The 21,885-nt window shown below is 38.5% G+C and overlaps 2 protein-coding genes across 3 annotated transcripts in view; both read left to right on the top strand.

The window, feature by feature from the left end:
• The first annotated feature begins 3,563 nt into the window (after positions 1–3,563).
• Positions 3,564–17,834, top strand: si:dkey-79d12.5 (maternal B9.15 protein). Of its 2 annotated transcripts, none has more exons than XM_017702064.2 (5): positions 3,564–3,731; positions 10,752–10,928; positions 11,494–11,631; positions 13,034–13,349; positions 14,006–17,834. In XM_017702064.2, exons 2-5 carry the CDS (start codon positions 10,756–10,758, stop codon positions 14,198–14,200), a joined length of 822 nt encoding a protein of 273 aa, XP_017557553.1. In that variant the 5' UTR covers positions 3,564–3,731; positions 10,752–10,755; the 3' UTR covers positions 14,201–17,834. The 2 variants fall into 2 exon arrangements, with proteins under 2 accessions (XP_017557553.1, XP_017557552.1); XM_017702063.2 differs by having other exon boundaries at positions 10,749–10,928.
• Positions 17,835–20,297: 2,463 nt separating this feature from the next.
• Positions 20,298–21,885, top strand: part of kcnn4 (potassium intermediate/small conductance calcium-activated channel, subfamily N, member 4) — a 75,504-nt gene continuing 73,916 nt past the window's right edge. The window contains exon 1 of the mRNA XM_017702062.2: positions 20,298–20,855. Coding sequence (XP_017557551.1) covers positions 20,562–20,855 — 294 coding nt within the window. The 5' untranslated portion in view covers positions 20,298–20,561. The remainder of the gene's footprint in view (positions 20,856–21,885) is intronic.

Genomic DNA, 21,885 nt, shown 5'->3' with positions numbered 1-21,885 from the left:
GTAAACAAATAAATTTCACTTATTTAAACGAACATACCAAAAGAAATCCCACAGACCTGTGAGTACAAAACCACCTGAGTGGTGAGAGGATAAAACTAGCAACATTGCTACCTGCCACACCGCTAGCTTTCTGAGGTAAAAGAAAGCTAAGCTAACATCCCTGCTGAAAATATAGTCATTTTTGATGGTTTCTCGTGGTGTCCAATAGCCAGTAATTGTATTTTGTGCTTCCTTGATGGGCTGATATAACCGTGTAAAGGACTAACTGATTACAGATGTATTCGATGATTTCTTAATGGGATTTAAAGGTGTCCTACTGGAAACTAGTGGTCTTTAAGGATAGTCATTAAGTCAATTCCCATTAGAATGCAAGACCATCAGATTTTAATCCTAATGCTCCTGTCTTTTGTTCAGCAAGGACTACCTAGTTAGCTACTGTTCAAAAAATTTGGAATCACTTTTTATACATACTTTTTTGGATATTTTATGTACAGCATATCATTTCTGTTGGGACAAAACCTTGTATTTCCAAAATTATAATATTACAGAAGAAGGAAAAAGCCTACTTTACTTTTAATGTTTTTTTGCAAGTCATTTTTAGCTATTCCTGTTTGTCCATTCATCATGAAATTTACACACCATATAAAGGGCAACAGGTACTTTCAAATTGTCAAAAACTGAAAAACTTCAAAAATTGTGATATGAGGTATTTGCTCCAAAAGCAGCGAAATCCAGTTTGTTCTACTCTAAACCAGACAACAAAAGGTAATATTATATACCTTTCAGTATTTTAAGGTCTCAAATCACCATTAAACCAATGAAGATATGATGACAATAATAGATAATTCACTTATATCCCCAGAAGATGTGTCCTTCAACAATTTTAACCATGTTCTGTTTAAAACTAATTTAATGCACCCTCAATCATCGGATTCATCCATTCAGGGAAGGGGTCCAAAACTCAACCAGTGTTAAAATATGTTCTTCCACTTGTTGTGCGCAATTACACATTTGCACCAGAGAGGTCTCCAAATCCCCACAACTTACATAGTATAGCCTTAACAACAGAAAATACTCAGTAGGAAAGGGACACTATGAATAACTGTAGCAAAGAGGGGTGGGTGCCTGGCCACCTTCCAGCCCTAAAGCAGCATCATGCTCCTTCAGCCTCAATTGAAAAAAGCAGGCCAAATCATTTATTGCCCTTTGCCCAAATTAATTGCTTGTTCAAAGGCATCCAGGAAAATGCAATCTGTCTGCCTACTGAAGACAAGAAATGCACACCAACAAGAGATAAAAAGCCAAAGTATTATCAGGTTATGGTGGAAGATGAGGAAAAACATATAAGGTTAGACTTTTTAACTACATCAAAGGTGCAGATTATAGACTACATTTAGCAGAAATGTGAATCAGTCTGCATTTTATCAGGAACTAAGGTGTAAAAGGCTCCTCCAACCACCTCGGTGGCATCAGTTCCCCTTGACTTGGCATCTGGGACGTGGTCTGCGCTCTGCATGTGTGTTGTGAGGGTATCAAATGACAGACTGTTCATTATTGAGCTCTTGAGGTCATATACAGGATCTGTTGTGCCATCTGCTGTTCATTTGAAAGCATGCACCACATAGCAGTGTGGACTGACTTGAGGCCTGTTTTTGGCAGGGAAAGCATATAATGTGTATGCTGTCACAACACTAGATCATTAAGAAAGACAAAATTCACCATGTGTCCAAAAACATGTGGATTGATCATCACATCTACTTGCTAGGCATCCCATTCCAAAAACATGGACATCACTATGGTGTACCATAATTACCAGAATGACTTTCTGGTTTCATTGACTTACATTGAAAGTAAAGTAAGTTTTTTCCTTCTCCTGTAAAGTTACCTACCAATCTGGAGATATGAGATTATAGATAGATAGATACATTCTCCATCAATCTGAACAACCTTTTCACCCTGTAGAGCCAAGTAATCATGAAATTATTCTATTTAGCACTCATGAATCTATTGGGGCAAATGAGGCAGTCACAGACTGGAGGTTAGGGAACCGGCCCTGTGACTGGAAGGTTGCCAGTTAGATCCCCAGAGCTGACAGTATATGACTGAAGTGTTCTTGAGCAAGGCACCTAACACCAAACTGCTCCCTGGGTGCTATGGATAGGGCTGCCCTCCGCGCTGGGCAAGTGTGCTCACTGCCCCCTAGTGTGTTTGCTCACTAGTGTGTATGTGGTGTTTAACTTCATGGATTGGTTAAATGCGGATGTGAAATTTCCCCATTGTGGGACTAATAAGGGTCACTTAATCTTTATTAAGTAGGGAGGCCTCAGAAAGCAAGTGAAAAGCACATAAATAAACAATGGCTAACTGATGACCAGTCTGATATTATTTTGTCAGTGGATATCAGGTTCAAATAATTGGATATTTTACTAGTTGTATTTGTTTATTTGTAACTGAATTATGTGGAAGAATAAAACTTTTTGTAGCAACTTGCTCCCCCAAGTTCAATTACAAGCTCTTCACACAAATTTTGAAATTTGTGATCACTTTTGTGTCAGTGGGAGAAGCATGGCCCTGTTTATAGCACTTCCTTACTGTGCCCATATTTGGTATATTGCCTGTTGTGCATGTGGTCTAAGAGATTCGTCATCCTGCTATCTGCTCTAGCACAAGTGAAACAACCAACGCAGGTCATTGTTTGTTTTTCCCACCCGTACTCAGGCAAACCCCGCCTCCTGCGTTGAGACTGACAAATATATCAGCTGTTGGGACTGCGCTGAATACTGAAACTCTGGTTGGGCTGAAAATGTTCATTAGGATATATATATTTTTGGCCATTTATGCTTATATATCAGACGAATCAACCATATATTTCAAAATACATGTACATATATGTACATAGTATAAAATAACAAATATATATGTATAAATATGGATTATACATTATACTGTGTGTCTGATATATGTCTGAAACAAACACCAAAAGGATTTATAGATAAACTCGAAAATGAAATACACCTTAAATACACAACAACTTTATATTATAAAATATGAAGCTGGGAATAGGAATAATGCATTTTTTTATATATTGTTAAATATATATGTTACACGTATATGTTTATAGATGTTGATACATGTCTGAAAAATATGTCCTAAAATAGAAAATAGCCAACTTCAAATAAGTTGGCATATATATGTCTTATATGTCCGTATGTGTCTAATATTAGTTGGATGCAAGGGAAACCCATATATGCTGATACATGTCATATATTTGAAATTCATTTAGTGCCATATATCAGATTTCAGTATGAGCCTGTATCTTCATCATCATCATCATCATCATTGTTATTGTTATAATTATTACCATAATTATTATTAGAGGAGTCTTCACTATTCCCAGCAGTCGACCCGGTTTCCAGTAAGGTAAAGCGGTTCTCCGAGTTTCGCCAATCGGCTCACGAGTAGCCAATCCCAGCGCAAGTGGGCGGGGCTTCACCCCCAATACGGGTGGGTAACAATACCACGTTGTTCAGAAACTCGCACAAGGAAGTGAGTCACATGTTAATCACTGACGGGAAAGTAATGACCAACTTTTCTCAACACGAGTCAAACACGCACTGTAGACGAGGAAACGGTGTCGAACAATAAGATTTCAGGTGTCTGAAGAGTTGGAGGAGGAACGACAGGCATCAAAACAGCTGGGATTTAACACTAAAGACGGACGAGTGCTGTAGGTGAGTTGAGTCACTTTGATTCAAAGTAAAACAGCCTAGACTAAGTGTTAAATAAGTGAGGATGGATTACTGAATAAATGGTCAACAGAGCTGGATCCATTCAGCCTAAAAATATAATTATGTACGAAGTTTGTCTGTCTTAGAAAGTGTGCAGGTCAGTCCGAGTTAGGCTGGACTGTAGGACCTCGTGTGTTCTCACATAGCCAAGTCCACGTCAGTTCTATAAACGCATCTAGTGGTTTGGCTGCTATAATTGGAACCTCCATACATCATTAAGACTCCAGTTAAAGTGACAGAATGTAAGCAGAATGATATAATATGGGAAGAAAAGAAGAAAACATGGAATTTCTTTAGTTTGTCCTGCTGTAGAATTTGGATAGACCACACAAAAAAACAGCCAAAGTCCCATTCAGTCGAAAGTTTCTGTCTACATTTGGGTGATTCCTTTAAGGGAATTTCCTCTGACTAGGCGGAAAGTGTGCGGACGGAGTCAGACACAAAGAAGCGTGTAACCATAACGGCTTTTCTTTTACCTTTCTTCAAAGGACACATGTCGTTTTGAAGAATATTCATATATGTGTTCACCAAAAACTAGTCTAGTCGATATTTGTCAAGTAGACCCCGCTTTCAAGTGAATTTCTCCACAGCTGCTGTAGCCACATGTAGCAGTTTGTCAGCGTAGCTGAAGCGCCATGTGTTCGTGTTCCTCAGGTCTTTGTCACGGTCATGACGAGAAATGAGGAATAGAGCTGAAAGCAGGGTGATATATTGGTCACAGGGGTGGTCAGAAAAATAACTTTGACCTCAGTGAACTTTACTGAACAGTAGAAGTAAAAGTGGCCTCCAGAAACTTGGGTTCAAAAAGAGTTCAACACTGGAAGTTCATAGCATGTAGCACCTATCAGCATAGAAACTGAAGTCTGTCGTGCTATTTTTCCTGTTTTTGGGATTCTTTTGGTCCAAAACTGAAATGAAAAAGGCTCAAAGATGAGAGCTGAGCATTAGCAAAGCCGTCCAGGGTCTAAACCAATAGAAAAGGATGAAATAAAACACAAAAAAAAGAGACAACATATGAGTGAAGTTCTTTTCCTCACAAATATACTTGTTTTGATTAATGTTAGCATTGGAAAATCCTATAGCGTTGGAAAAGCAGAAATCCATTCAAATGTACTTCAGTACATGGAACAGAGTGCAGGAGCCTGAAACATCCTCAGGTAAAGTTATTTCAGTGAAATAATGAGTAAAAGTAGCCACCAGAAACCAACTTAAGTCCAAAAGTACCAGTGAAGAAAACTCTTTTGGTGACAAGCTTCAGAACTGGAAGTACGTCCACCATTTATAAGCATAGGAAATGAAGTTTGTCAGGTGCTGTTTTACTTTTTTGGGATCCATTTGGTCTAAAACACAGTGCGAAAGCTCAAAAGTGAGACGTGAGCATTAGCAAAGCAGTCCTGGAGCTAAATTACCTCAGTGTTATTGACTAAAATATGGCTGACTATAAAGGATCCTAGGGGGAATCCTAGCATTACAAACCAAAAATGTTATTTAAGTGCATGGACCTGAGTAAATGGAGCAAGTTGCTCACTTATAACTGAAACTGGTGACACGGTTGGTACAAGGCTGTAAACATGTTCAGTCAGGACAAATCCCCTTTTGTTGAACTGCTTAAAGTTACTGAAAGCCAGCCATCTGTGGCCTAAAACCGTTAAACGCATCTAATTCTGTTCCGTAGCTTTGCCTATGGCGAACCTTTCCGCTTGGTGCTAATCTGTCCCACTTAGTACAATCTGCTTCCTAATCGTCTTCTTATTTAAAGAGCTTTCAGTTTGGGATGAGAATGATAGTTTTCTTCTCATTTATAATAAAGATTAGCACTGAAGACACTCTACTGAGCTAAAGCTTTACTTCTGGGTTTGGGTAATAGCCCCTCAAATCCTGAGGTCACAGCTGTCTTATAACTTCAATTGAATGATATACACTTGTTACGTTGGCCTCCTGCAATGCAAATTACATGAATAAAGTCATCTGTCTGTTTTCTTTCTTCTTGTTCTTATACTTTCTTGCACAAATTTCAGGTGCAGACATGTGAGTCACGATAGTGTCATTCAAGGCTGTTCTCTGACTGAGGACTGACGCTTGCATACACTTTCATGGAGTTACTGCAATATTACATCATTTAGAGCAACTGCTAACAGTTGTTCTCAAATGTCTGGCTGGTGTGGACTGAAAGCGAGCCATGCATTCATAAGTGCTGTGTATTGTGAAGTCTATGTATCACATTAGATTTAAGTTAAATCCCATTTTTATTGCATTATAATGCTTATTATTCAATAACTACATGGAGTACCGTGCAAACTTGCTGAGTTATGCTTAAGTTATAGAGGTGTGTAATAGAGGTTTGGATCCGCTGGCAGGCCTTGGGGATTTCAGCAGTTCATTCAACTTAAATATTCAAAGAAACATGAAACAAATGTTGGGGCAAAACCTTTTATCATTTCACCTTTTTTTGCCCTTTGCGATGTGCCAAATAACAGTAACAATATAATAAATATTATCCCCTTAAAATGGCTAGGGGTAATTCTGCCAGTTTACATTATAGTCAATGTAGTTATTGGATAATAAGCCTTAGAATGTAATAAGGAAGGTGTACTTAAATATTCAAAATATTATAAATATTAATAAAGCTAAAGAACTGCAATTTTCAGAGCGCTGGCGCTAAAACAACATCTTACAGAAGTCTCTTCTGTTCTGTTTCTCTTAAAACTGCACCAAAAGGAGTTTACAAAGCTTTGTCAATATTAAAGGGATTTCCACGGATTTCTGTCTTGCATAATTCAGTGGTTGAGATGTAAACAGAGTCATTCAGCATGGTTTGATGTGGAGTAATTAATCGTAGATTAAGGGTTGCGGTGTCTACAACTTAAATATAGCCATTTTAGCTTTCAGAGGCTTTTCACTTGTTAGACGTCTGGTTCTTATCATGGTTCCCCTTTAACCAGACAGGAATGAGGGTTTGTTTTGAAAAGCAATATGCTATTGATTTTTATCTTTCAAAACAAGCCGCAAATGATCGATTTCTTTTCATTTTATGTTATTTATCAACAGTTCTAAACCTAAAAATCAGTGGTGTTGTTGTCAACTTGTATACCAGTATTTATGATATATGTACTATGCCCTGCACTATTTAATATACTATATTTAATACACACACATACACACACACCTTGTACCAAAACCTGCTATATCCTTTGTAGGAGAAAAAAAAACTTTAAATGTAAGTCAATGGAACCAGACTTTAAGTAATTTTGGGTCGTTTCTTTTGGTCCATTCTTCATGAAATATACACACAATGTAAGGGGCGCCTGGTATTTTCAAATTACATCAAAAACTGAAAAACCAACAAAATTGGAGAGATTTTGTTGAGATAGCAGCGATATATTACATTTTCATATTCCATAGCTATATTTAGGGTGTTATAAAAGGTTGTATCAAGTCTTTTAACAAAGTTCACAGTTGACTCATGATTTGCTTCTTGAAGCATGGTTTAAGTAAGTTCATGCCTCTCACGTATGACCATTCTAGTACGATCAAGTTACAGCGACTTGATCATCTCGGCCTCAGACTGATGTAAACACGCTTGCTGCAGTGCAAGAGGGCGAGGTTGGATAACACAACATGTTCTTGAGTTTTTTACAAAGTTTTTTTTTTTTACATTTTACAAATGTAGCTCATTTGTAAAAGCTGTAGTGCCCAATATGTTATGATCTAGCTGTAGCAGTCGAATGGGATCAGTATCGCCTGAGGTGGTGTTGTAATATGTTGCACAACCCTGCAAGCGAACGCACCATTCAAAACAAAAACATTTGCTATTGAAAATGTCCTGGAGGCAGAAATGAAGTTGATATGGAGCTGGGTGTGTCACGAATCAGAAGCAAAGTCTGAGACGCCAGTTTGCTATTTCCTGATGAACTAGCAAAACTTATAAGGCTTTATTTAAAGGGGTGGGTCTACCACATGGCTAACTTGCATAATAACAATAGTGTAATAAAAGGGTCATTTTAGCACATTTCTCAAACCAAAATCACTTCACAATAGAAGTGTGATGCAATCTAACTAAAGCTAAATCAGAGCTCGACTGATTTGACTGTTAAACTCAAATATTCTTAGATAAATGCACAATTTTTACAATTTAAACATGATTTTTAAAAGTATTTCATTTTATATACATAAAAAGTATACATATTTTTATATTTAAAATTTTTATTTTATGTTAATGTAACTCTTCTGGATTTAACATATTGGGCGGAAAACTAAACTGTGGATTGTGCAAAAGTTATGGCACATTTTCCATTTTGTTTTTTCCAAGAACCTACCTAAAACCTGTGCTCTAAAATTTGCACAAAAATTGTCATACGTATTGTTTTTCCCTGTAAAAGACATATTTTAGAGACATTTTTCACATAGAAAACCAACAAAATATGTCATTTGATGGAAGGTATTCAAACTGTTGCATACATTATACCATATTATACATATGGTACTTTATACCATAATAGAATTTTTTGGCCATACCACCCACTTCTCTGCTCTAAACTTGCAGTTTTAGAAAAACTATGCTTTACTGACAAATAAGATTGTCTCTTCTTAATGGTCAAACTTCTTAAACTCAAATAACCAACAGTAACTCTAAAAAATATTTAAGCATTGAGCATTGAGGGTAAACCTACTCAGAATTCTTTTTTTTTTTTCGTAATTCTTGTCATATGTTATTATGTTTTTCATGTTTGGTTTTCCAGTGTTTTATTCATGTTTTTCCAGCATGTTTTTGTTTTTCTAACTATGATGGTGGTTTGTCCCCAGATTCACCAGTTCAGCCTGCATTGCCATTATAAAGTTTCAAATTGGGTTCTAATCATTCCAGGTTTTGTTGTACCAATTATTGGTTTGATATCTGTAGTATTTTGTCCTCTACCGATAAAACCACAGGTCTTATATATGCTTATATATTACTCGGTCCCTACACAACCTATGAGGCAAACATGCTAAATAAATTCCATATTCAGTATATAAAACAAACAAATCTGCTAAGTAACAAAAAGAACCGCATGCTAAGTTCCAAGAATACACAGTAACTCTAATAATGATCCAGTTACCATTATCTGTTTAACAGTAATGCTTCCTGCACCTCAGAGTCATTGTTTCAGTTACAAGTCTTACTTATCTAGTGTTGTGTCTGTTGGTGAATGGCATTGATAGGGTATGTTGCCTGATATAGGATAAGGAATTCTTTGGAACATTTTGTAATGCGGTCATTCCTATGTTCTGTTCTGCTGTAAGGATAGAACAGGTCTGTTGTGTTGCCAACATATGAAGAAAACAAAACAACCTGGAACAGATTGCTTGCCGTGCTGTATTTGTTCTAATCTTGTGACCTCTGTCTTCCATGGCAATCCGTGTTGATTTCCATATTGTTCGCTCTTCATGTAAATTATGTCTGCACGCACATATTTAAGGACACCGCTACTTCCTCATGACAAAAGAAAAATTTAAAAGTGTTAATGGAAAACTTGAACAAGTTTGCTTTTTCGACAAGAGAGAGATTTCTCGACACACATAAATGGCTTAAAGGCCAATAATATAAAGAGACAGATAGATTGAATACATTTGGTGTACACTATGGGGCCAAAAGTATGTGGTCACCTGACCATCACACATATATGAGCTTATTGGACATCCCATTCCAAAAACAATAGACGTTCATACAAAGTTGGCAGGTATAACAACCTCCGCTCTTCTGGAAAGGCTTTCCACAAGGATTTGGAATGGGAGTTTGTGTCCATTCAGTCAAAAAGAGCATTTATGAGGTCAGGCGCTGATGTTGGACGAGAAGGCCTTTGCCTGCTGTGCTTCGTGGCTGAGCTGCTGTTGTTCTTACATGCCTCCATTTCTCAAAAATTGCACTTAAAGTTGAACGAGGCATAAATTTCATGACGTGATGTGACAGAGGTGGCATCACGTTCTATTAAACTCATGGAGTTCTTCAGTATGATCCATTCTAATGCCAGTGTCTGTGCTGTATAGTGCAATTATTAGCCACAATTACTCAGTTAAGCAGTTAAAAAATCTCTCAAATCAGATGCCAATTTGCATGATGAGAATGCATGTTTTAAATTCTCCTGTTGGTCTTTCTTACAGCAAGAAGCAGAGCCTAATGCACATAGTCTTTTATATGCATTTATGCAAGTCTCTTTAAAGCAGAATTCCTTCAATTTTTCAGAAGATCAGGATGATTTATTAAAATGTAAACACAGTCATTCAGAGTGGTTTGGTGAAAAATGGTCCATTCAGAATCGTTCTTAGAAAGTTATTACATGAGATTGTTACAAATACACCATCTGAATCCCAAGACATCGTTTTACAATAGTTGTGAGATAAGCTTCTGGCCCACAATATGTTTTATTTAAAATAGTCCCAAGCAAAAGCATAGCATATGCTTTCGGACTTATCCCTGTTTTACCATCATGAACGTTACATGGTAAAAACTCAGAAAACATATTTAATTTCACTGGTCGTTTCAGATAGTAAATAAAATGGTTAGTTTGCCATTGTGCACATTGTGGCTCCTGAGTCTTAGCACCACCACTGTAAAGAAATCAGTAAGTAATTTTCTACAATGAACCATCACACACCAAATCACTCGCAATGACAATTTGTAGCTCAATCACTGAATTATGCATGACAAAAATCATGCATGTGGAATTCCCCATTAATATTTACAATGACTTTGTTATCTAAACTCAACTGATTCATGTTGAAATGTTGAAAAGTCTGGAATTCCCATTTAATGGCTTCTTTTTAAACCTTTTCCAGGAAAGTAATTTGCTTTATTGTTTTTCAGTTAAGTGTAAAACTGACCTATACTATCAGGTCCTTGCATGTCATTTTATTAATCAGAAATTGCAATTAGATGGCAAGCAAAAAAAAAAAGTTGAATCCTTAATGCTTTTTTACCCCCAGCAGGGAGATGAAGAGGGAAGTGAGTGCTGGGGTCAACTTCCTGAAACGCTTGGCCTTGGAGCGAGGAGGCATTAATGAAACCAAAGCCACACTGTTCGCTGCAAAACTACAAGAGCTCCTGTGCAAGAAGTACATGGACCACTGGTATCCTGACAATCCAAACAAGGGACAGGCATACAGGTACCTAATCAACATTTAACATTTTTCTAACGTTAGATCACGATGCAGGCTGACAAAGCCATCCTAGAAAACCAGATGAAACGTAAAGATTTTTTTCACTGAGATATAAACAGGCAATCCGAATGGCTTGATCTGAAATTGTTCATTGAAGGGAAACCTACTCAACTTTAATGTGGTGGTGACAGGAACCAGAGTCTGCAGCACAAAAACAGTCATATGCAAAACACCCCCAAAGTTGTCCTGTACTAGACCCTAAATATGGCATTTTTCTGCTAATTTTGATGCAATCATTTTTATTTATTTGCTGAGTTTAACATTTTAGGAGTAAAAATAAAACATGAAATTTAGAATTTGATCAGGGGCACCCAAAATTTTGCACATGACTGTGGAGCCATTGCATTCACTATCCAAAGCAGCCAGACGACCTAGACACTGAGTTTCTCTAGAACGGAGCATTTTACATCAAACCATTTCAGATTACTTTTTGTACATCCTGACAATTATGCAGAAATGTTAAAAACTGTAGGATGTCATATCATTCTTCACACCCCTTGCCCTGTAACAGATGCATCAGAATAAATGAAGGTACGCCATGCGATGATTCAGTGCTCCGAGCATGTGAGGAAAGTGAACTGAGGGTGTCTGAGTTGGGCCTCCCCCGCGAGATCACACTATGGATTGATCCGCTGGAGGTGTCTGTTCGGTAAGTAGCTTCTTCACACAGGCATCCTTTTGTAGTAGAAACCAGCATCTACACTGTTAGAGAAGGTATTTAACATGCATAAAATACAAGACTGTAATAATGATTAAGTTACTGTTATCTGTTTAACAGTTTAACTACAGTATGGCAGTATTTCATCATATTGATGAATTTTGATGAAAAATTACTAATAGTTACTTACATCAGAACTGTAAACACATTCTAGCCAGCACTGCAACATGGATTTGTTATACAGTCTATGCATTTGCACACAACTTAAGAGATTAGCATGACATTTTAAGCATATTTACAGTTTGAAATTGACCCTTACACCTCTGTATTCGACACATCTTGGTAGGGAAAACATTACAGCAGTGGCAGCATTGATGAATGAGAATGTAAGGGACTCACATACATTCTTATTTAAGTATTTACTCATTTTTTCCATAAAAGATGTGATTCGTTTGGTTAGGTTCATTAGATGTGGTTCGCAAGCTACTGACGATGCTGCTTCAGCACTGGACACTCACACAGGACAACTGTGGATGTTGTACAAAACAACAATAATTGTTTGATGGAAATAAGTAAAAATGTAAGTTTAAATAATATAATATCACCAAAAGACAAAGAAGTATGACTGACTAGGTTATAAACAAAAAAACTAAGTAAATAAAGACATAGAATTTATGAAATAATACAAAAGCAAATTAACATGAACATTAGTGAATAACTAGTGTTTTGTGGACAAACTTTAAGTTGGCTTGACAAAGGTGTTGGTAGGCTGTTGCTACAGTGTCCCAAGTGGTTGTTAAGTTTTTGCCAAGCTATTACTGGTGTCCCAGGTGGCTTGCTAGGCCATTGCTATGGAATCTCTGGTGTTTGCTAAGCTGTTGCTGGGATATCCCAGGTGGTTGCCTTGGTGTTGTTAGTCTGTTGCTACACTACCCCATAATGTTGGCCAGATTTTGCAGGGCCATTGCTATGATATCCCAGGTGGCTGTTAAGATGTTGCTAGTATGTTGCAACACACCCCAAAGGGTTGCTAAGTTTCTGCTAGACCATCGCTATAATATCTGAGGTAGTAGTGGTGTTGCTAGGCTGTTGCTATGTTATTCCAGGTGGTTGCTACTATGCGTGTATCTACATGAGCTAATATTTATGCGAGTGTATTTGTGATGTGATGGTGAGTGTGAGAGATGACCAGTGTGATATCAATGGTGGCAGAATTTAACTTCTCAATATTCCCCCATTCATTTCCTTTGGGGAAAAAAGGGGTTAGAATGAATTCTGTACAGAAACTGTACATGTGATCGGATCAAAAAGCACAATGTTTAAGTGGTTTAAAACAGAAGAAAAGTAGAAAGATAACAAAGAACAGTGATAATGGAAACAATGTCACCAACAGATCAGGTGAGAGCTGCAGGCATTTCACAGTGGCTCGTTTCAGCGAGGCAGAGAAGGAGGATGAAGATAAGGAGGCAGGCCAGAGTCAAGACAGCTCTGATTCTGTGAACCTGGACACTTCGGACTACCACTCAGCCAGCTCCTCTGACTGTGGCTCGGCCGTGTCCAGTGACACAGAGGAGGAGGCGAGAGATGGCGAGACGAAGAAAGTAAAAGGGAAAGCAGAAGAGGAGAAGAAGGAGAAGGACAAAGCTTTCGTCATCGCAATGAGACCAAGACTGAGGGAGCCGAAGCCACGGAAAATTCCCAAGTCTCAGGTATGAGTCATCGCATCAAGGGGCTTTTGGTTCTTATCAGTGTTTTTACAGTAAACACACACACACACACACACACACACACACACACACGTGCAGAAATTCATTCTGTCTGTCTGGAGTGCATGTTATTCCACAAGTCTGGGAAAAGTGATAAATGTACTATAGTACTGCACGAAAATCAGAGACCACCCTTCATTTGTTCAATTTCCCGTCAAAATGCCCATCAAGAACAAGTTATTTATTTTTCAGCATCATAAAAGAAACAGTACATGTTTATTTAAAAGAAAATTACGGAGAAGAACTTAACAAAATATCAAATGTTTCTGTTTCAGCTGCTTAAAGACATTTACAGGGATATTTTTTCATACTTCCAAAGTTCAGTCTTAGAAGTTGGTTGCTTTTTCAGCTTCTCACAATTCTAACAATCCCAAATACATGCTATAAATATTTTATAAGAGACTTCAGATTATTATTATTCAGATCATTTAAACAATTATTTTCAAAAGCTTTGTTTTCTTTGCGAGTGAAGCCGTTAAATTGATAAAATCAATCAAACAAATCAGCCATCAAAGCAATTGGAACAATTCCTAAAAAGCTTTGGAAATGAAAGCCTTTGGAGTAATATCATTAACTGTACTGTGTGTTTCTTTTTAAAGCTCCCTGGGCTCCAGTACTTCTACCACCCAACACCAATGTGGCCTCAGTACAAGAAGAAAGGCCCGGTACTGCTCACCACCATTTGTACCCCTCCACCAGCCCCTGTGCTCGGCTACTACGTGCTCCCCAAACCTCCCCCTCAGTTCATCGTCCCCCATGCAGCCCTCCAGCCGTGGGGTGTCGCCAAAGGATAGACTAAAACCAACGGAGGTGACCTCCTGGTAGATTCTGAGTTTGTCTCTTGTTGAATCGTTCTCAATATTTAATCATTGAAATACTCGTAAATGATGAATTGTTGTATTTAAGTTTTACACTTGATCTAAAGGGAACATTGACCACTGATACCTTCACTGAACCAAGCAATACTGAACTACAGTCTTAAGCAAAGGTTTGGGCAACCCTGGTCAGATGACATGTTTTGCTTCTTTTCTAAGTAAAATAAAGTGCACATTGTCTGCTACAGTTATACAGTTGTGTGCAGAAGTATGTACACCCCTGGTCAAACGACAAGTGAAAATGTGTTAACACTTTCTCTACAGAGAGCACATTTTAAAGCACAGTTAATGTGTATTTGCTGAATTTAATGTATTGTGAGTAGGAGGGGCATTTATGGCTCATTTTGAATGCAATATTTAAGGGTTTAAGTGTTCTAGAGGATGTGTTCATCCTTGTAAGGATGTGTTTGACCTTGCAAATTAAACACACAACTGTATATTTGTTAAATTTAATCCACTGGAAAAAAAGGAAAGCCATGTTTTATGTTTTTTTCCCCATTATGTTACATTCAGAAGATTATGACAGTGTTTTAGGGCCACTGTTAATAAAAATAAAAATAGACTTTGAGAATAAAGTGGTAATATTTTCAGAAAAAAAGTCACAATATTTTGAGAAAAAGTTAAGATAAAGTGGTCGAACTGTAGAGTGGCTGTCATAACATGTTGGGTTCTCAGTTGCTGTACTGGGGCCGGAGATCCACGCACTCCTGTCTGCTTGTGGATCAATCATTTTGAAACTACATGCCCTCTCTGAATGGTACAGAGATGTAGTCAATACCAATAGCTGTGTAGACGGTCACTGCCTGTCATTCTCCTTCAACAAAACAGACAGACGGTTTCCTCCGAGTCCATCTGGTGCTTTATTCTAGATAAACACAGTTTCCTGCACAGCCGTTTCTTATACTAATAACAGGCTGGTGCTGATGTGCCAGGAGAGACAGGTAGACTGAGTATTTCTTTATGGCTGAAATCGATATGAAAGTATAGCTCCACCAACTCAACGCGCCTCATTTAACACAAGGAGGTGCTGCCTCCGTACGACTTTTGTCTCTAAATATTGTGACTTTATTCTCAATATAAATAGTAGCATATAAATAGAACTGATGCACTACATTTTCATTAAAACTGAGGTTGTGTCAACTTTTTTTTTTTTTTGACACAACACGTCATTTCATCAGGGGTGCCCAAACCTTTGCACAACACTGTACATGCAGCTCAAATCTTCTATTCAGGAACCACGTGATCTGGTGCAAATATCGCAGCTATGAAGCCATTCTGTGTCATTAAGAGATGGTCAGCGATCACTATTTAACTAGCAAAACATCTCGGAACTTGCATTTAATGGCGGTTTCTATAAGAAAGACAGGTAGACGTTTATTGATGATAAAAACATCACTGGACAAGGGAAACATTCCCCAGTCATCACCTTCTTGACTCAGGTATGTCGTTTTTTGTGTCATAAGTGGCTGTGACGCTTTATACAAAGTTGATTTCACGTTTTGAATCACAAGAGTGGGGACTCAAAATACTGTGATCTTTGTTGAAAGTGTAGCATAGTTAGCACTTCACTGTGACAAAACATTTCTCAGGATACTGATTTGACTGCATTCCTATGAAAAAGACATCACATCTGGTTATGAATCTTCCTAATTCTCGCATCGTTTTCTCTGAGTTTGTTCATGAGTGTCATTCGTTTCAAAGCCAGTAGATGATGCTATACAGCAAAAGCCACTGTGTTCTGTGTTTAGGGCCTGACCGATGTGAAAGCTTTGGGGCCAATACTGATATTAAGGGGCAAAAAATTCTGATAACCGATTATATTGGCTGATATGATTTTAAATGTGTTTTAATTAAACAGTGCTTTGTTGACATTTTATAACTATATACATACAAAAACTCTGTTACATCATGATATATAATACCAGTCAAAAGTTTAGACTTAGTCAAAGACAATTTGATGCATAGATTTGTGATCAAACACATAAAAAGTTGTTACCAACACAAATGGACAGTCATTTGGGCACCACTGGTCAAATGACATATTTTGTTGCATCTTTAGGTGGAATCCTTTGTGGGTATTTTCTCTTTTTTTTCCCAATATGTGGAACTGAAATTTTGCAGAAAACAATTTGAGTTTGTTCCCTGCTGATGATGATTTAACTTATTTTCAATATAACTTTAACCACAGGTGTTCAAACATTTGCATACAGCTGTAAATAGTGCATGTCATGCAGACACTTTCAGAAAAAAGGCTGTGAACTGTCTCTGGGGCAGTACCTCTCTTGTCACTGGGGTGTACCTTCAAGGTACCTTCAAGGGTACACCTCAGTACCTTTAGTCAGGGAATGTAATTGTCCCATAATCCACTGAAATTAGAAGTTCCACACACCCCGTGTTGTTCCGTTTTAAAAACATTTGGTTATGAAAAGGAACAAATACAGACTTTCCACCTGGAAAAACTCATTTAAGGTATACAATAAGACCTTAAAACCGTTGTTGTACTTTTGAGGGAACATTTACATTGTTTGTTCTTTAATGAGTGAAAAATCTACCTGTGCAGAACTTTTATTTCTTTATATATTTATATCTTTATATTAACAGAGTGTTTACAGCTGTATGCAAACATTCATATATGTGTATGCATTTATTTATTTCAAAACTGAACAGTTTTGCCCTCCAAGTAGCAGTGGCAAGCTCTCAGCGTATTTGGCCATATGTCAGGCCTGTTGTGAAAGCATTTCAGGCCACATGCTCGAGAGAATGCTCAATGAAGTTGACAAGGCAAGCCAGTCTCTTGTATTTCTTATTTTTCATTCATTCTTATCGTAAAAAAAAGGTCTTATCCATCATCATCTCATTAGGTTTGGACACATTTTACATTGTTGTTGTACATTATGTATTTAAACAGGGGTTGGTTTACACCAGTGGCACAACTGTCCGAAGTGTTGCCCTGTTGTCAGCAGGTTGTGAGCTCAAATCCCAGCAATGCCGTGACCAAAACAGGCTCTGTCGTTTTATTTCTAACACCGCAAGTCATCTAAACCATCGGCCTGCTGATATATTGGTTGGGCTCTAGTTCTGCGCTATGCTTATACTTCAGTGCTAAATTATTTATATTTGCAACACAACTTTTGTCTTGAAAATTGTGCTTTTTTTCACTGTGCTTTTTACCTACAAAGAACATTGCTTAGCTTTATATGAAAACCTGAGCTAAAATCAAGTTTTGATTTTCTGAAAACTTCTATTTTTATAATCACAAATGGCGCACTTTACAAATGTAGATAGCTTTTGACACTGGAATTGTAAACTTGTCTTTTTTATTGTTAGCGTTCCTCACTTTCCTGCTTTCACTGACATTTAATTCTTATTTGCTTTTTAATGTGGAAACCCTATTTATTTCTGGTTATTATTTACTTTACATACCAGTCACATCAAGTGATGCAAATCCTGTAAATATTTTTGCCTCAGTCTAACAGTTTTTGAGTGTTATTGTGATGTTTTGTTATATATTTCTCTGTGGGCATATATTTTATTAAAATAATACCAATAATAATACTAATCATTGTCATTTTTATATTATTTTTGTCCTTAAATTTCTTAAAGGGGGAACTTTGTGAATGTGCAGAGTTCAGTATGCCTGTCCAAATTCACAGGTACATGTATTTTGTAGTTTTGTTGTAGTTACTTAAATGTGATACAGATACAGGTGTAATAGGTTGAAATTGGCAATTCAGCTAGCCACAGCTGCCCTGTCCATGGTTTTTTGTAAGTGGGCAGACAGACCCATAGCTTTTTTGGAGACTTGAGTAGTAAATGTTAAAGGACCCATATTGTGACTGAATTTTCCTCACTTTCTTGAAATGAAAGACTTTGATGCCAAAATTTTAAAACATACCATTCACAGCCCAGTCCATAGAAAGAGCTTCAAGCTGCAAAAACAGCCTGTTTTGAATTCACTGTTTTTGTGACATCACAAACACCCCATCTATTCAAGCTTAAGTTATAAGATGTCTTTCAGCCCCGACTACTTTTTGAAGGTGGCATCATTCAGGGCAGCCGATCAGAACAGAGCTCATCTACATACAGAATATCACTCTTAAATGCACAGAAACAAAAAAAACAGCCTACATTTATTTCCAGAGCTATTGGGATAGACAGTAGGATTTAGGTTAGGTGTTGGGAACCCAAATATTAAGAAGACCCATTTTGTCCGTTCAACAAAAAATGACAAAAACAACATTTATGTCATGTAACGTTAAATGCATGCTGTATGTCTCAGTATGTGCTAATAGTGTAGGCTAAAAAATAATAATAACAAAAGACTTACTTTGCTTTTCTCCTATCTCCGTCAGGAAAGTTTTCCACAAAAGTAGACTAGTTTCTTGTAGAAATGTCATTTACGAGGGTGAAGTCGTTTCTCATTCACCAGCTTGTTGTTCGAATTTTCCTGCTCCACCTTAAATGCTGCCAGAGGCGCCAGAATGAAGCTACTGCACCATTTAAGGTGGAAGCTTCGCGACTTGTAATTGTTTCACAGGGTTTTTTTGCAGATTGAACGCACCAGGAAACCAGCTGGAGTGCTTATAAACGCCAATAAGTCGATTCGTCTCCAAATTATCGATGCTCGTCTTAAATCTTTCGACGTCTTTTCGTTAGCTTCTAGCTAGGCGTTTGTCTGCGTTGCTATGGTGACCAGCGGTCTGCGCGCCAAATTTGAGGGTTAAAGGTCAGTGAATTACCAGTTTAGTCCAACGTTTAAGACTATTTTTTTTGTTTGGTTTTGTTAAAAGTGAGTTTGAACGATCAGCAGAGCTTTATGTTCGTGCAAAAAAAATATTTTATTAGATTTTTTTTAAAACTAAAAATCTAATTGTGCTGAGGAGCCGCAGCAGGACAGTTAGACTTAGAGATGTAGTTCTGCGTTAGAGTTGAGAGTGGGCCAAAGAGCAGTTCACACAGTCTTTAAATAGGCATGCATGCCCATATTTCTAAAAGAGGAAATCCAATGTTTTTTTCCCTGCAGAATGAAATGGTTAAGATGTATAGAAAGTCATTCAGAGTGGTCTAATGTGAAATGCGACGTCTTTCTAAGGCAGTGAGGTTTTTTTCAGTGAAACAATGCAAAGCAAACGTGCAGTTTAAGTGAACAAAACCGAGATTTTCCATCAGCTCAACCTTAAAAACACTTCAAATCAGACCTGCCCTTATGTCGTTTGCACTTATGCTGATTTAACAGCGTTGTATTGCTTTATAATATCTATTAAGTTTATATTAACAACGTTTAACAGTTATATTTACCTACAGCTATTGAAAAGACTAGGGAATTATAGTTAACGTATATGAGGTGCGCGGATGTTTGGGTGGAGGTTCCTAAGAAGGCACCCTATACTCGCCTATTCAGAAGAGAAACCGGCAGCGTGGCGGTTTTGTTTTTGCTGCTTTTTGTATCTCCAGAGGGGGAAAATTGCTGATGTTTGCCCAAATGACCGCCAGGTGGCGGTACGTACAGCTGTTAATGCTCGGTATCTTGGCAATGTTGCGACGTGTGTTGCCTTGGAAACCGGTCTCAAACCAAACCACTTTAGAGGGTCCTTCGTTATTAGACAGCGCCCGAAAGCGCTGCCTTACAAGAGGCTGTTTCGTTGGACACTATTAAAAAAGTCTTGTCAGAGCCGTTCGCAGTGGTTTTGTGTGAAATGCTCCGTTCTAGAGAAACTTATAAGCCAGAATTGTTCACAGTAGTGGAAACACTTAATTACAGAGAATTTTTTTTAAAATGGGTGGAACACCCCTTTAACCCAGCAAGACGGCAGGCGGCCTCCTTTCCGTTTGACTCAAAACCTCGGAGTTTCCCGCGAGAATCCGAACTCCCCTACACAACGCCTGGCGTACTAAAGCCCTACCTAGTGCACTAGTCTTCCAGTTCGAAGCGGTTTGGAACGCGCCCTTACTACGACCGCCGTCTGGAGTGTTTTTAAAGAGGACTGCGGGGAGGCGGAGCAGCGCGAGCGAGGAAAGTCCGCTAAACTTCAGCGCGCGCGGACAGCCGTGAGCTGGCGGAGGGCTCGCGAGGGTTCGAGAACAGATGCGAACCACAGCTGTCTGCACAGGCAGACTCGGAGTGGACAGTGCACTGAACGGCGCGCTCTCACGCGCCAGTTTGCTCTCGTTCACCGCTCGACTCGTTCGTTTGTTCTGAGGACGGTGGGCGAGCAGTGGACGCGCGTGCTCCCCGTGCTATGTCCCGCTCTCGCGCTCGGCCAGCCGGAGGCAGGGCAGCATGGAGCTGAATGCGCGCGAGCCGCGGCCGCCCGAGCCCAAGACGGACGGGCTGGCGGTGAACTGCGACGGGCTCGCGAGCCGCAACGGCGAGCCCGCGGAGATCACCGTGTCGCTCTCGCACCCGGGCAAGCGCGTGAGCCCCATCGAGGGCAGCAACCTGTACCGCCTGCGCGACAGAAAGTTTCTGCTGGAGGACAAGCGGCGGCTGTGCGCGTGGGCGCTGGGCGCGGCAATGTTGGGCATCCTGCTGATGATCGCGCACGCGGAGCTCTGCCCAGCGGTGTACCAGCCGGTAAGGGACACGCACGCGGGCGCGAGCCAAACGCGCGCGCACGCAAAGGGGAGCGACATGGGGGGCGAATATTTCAAAAAAATGTCAGTAGATTATTTTGAAAGATGGAATTTATCGATATATGACGACTTTTATGTTTACATGTTTATTATATTGTTGTTTTAGTGTACTTAGAATTTGTATTGCGCGCGCGCGCGCACACACACACACACACACACACACACACACACGTATATATAAATATATATATATATATATTAACTGCTTCAACGGTTTGGGCAATATATACATATATGTGTGTGTGTGTGTGTGTGTGTGTGTGTTTGAACTGAAAATATAAATATTATAAACAAAGGTAATTTTACATGTTGCATTCAAAATTTGAAATCAGCAAGAATGTATTAAGTAATAAACATAATACTGTAACCCATTATAGTCATTTTCCTACCTTAAGATTTGATCAGCACTTTTTTTTACTTATTATTATTATTATTACTGTTTATTTTTTACCTCATTCGTGATGCTATACAGATTTCACTCCGAGTCATTTCAGAATGATCTACAACTCTGCGTACACCTTGATTTCAGTTTATAGCTTTGTAATTCTATGGCACGTATTTCAAATGTGTGAAATCGTGACAATGTGTGAAATAATCACACACCGTCACGCGCAAAGCTGGGAAAGTTTGAAAGAAATAGCAAAACATAGAAAATAAAGGGTGCCATAACTTTTGCACAGGTCAACATATCGCCGTTGTCGGAACTGAACGTCGAATCTCCAAAATGAGAACTTCAGAGCAGAAGCAAATAAACCTGTTTACCTTTACTGGAAGGCAATGGAACCAGACGGTTTTCCAAGTCATCTGGGCCGTTTCTTTTGGTCCGTTCATCATGAAATTTATACACAACATGAAGGGCAACGGGTACTTTGAAATTATGTTGAAATATATATATATATATATATATATATATATATATATATATATATATATATATGTATATGTATATATATATATCGCTGTGGTTGGGA

Source organism: Pygocentrus nattereri, chromosome 3, assembly GCF_015220715.1.
Source record: "Pygocentrus nattereri isolate fPygNat1 chromosome 3, fPygNat1.pri, whole genome shotgun sequence".
Lineage (NCBI taxonomy): Eukaryota > Metazoa > Chordata > Actinopteri > Characiformes > Serrasalmidae > Pygocentrus > Pygocentrus nattereri.
This window is presented reverse-complemented; position numbering and strand designations above follow the sequence as displayed.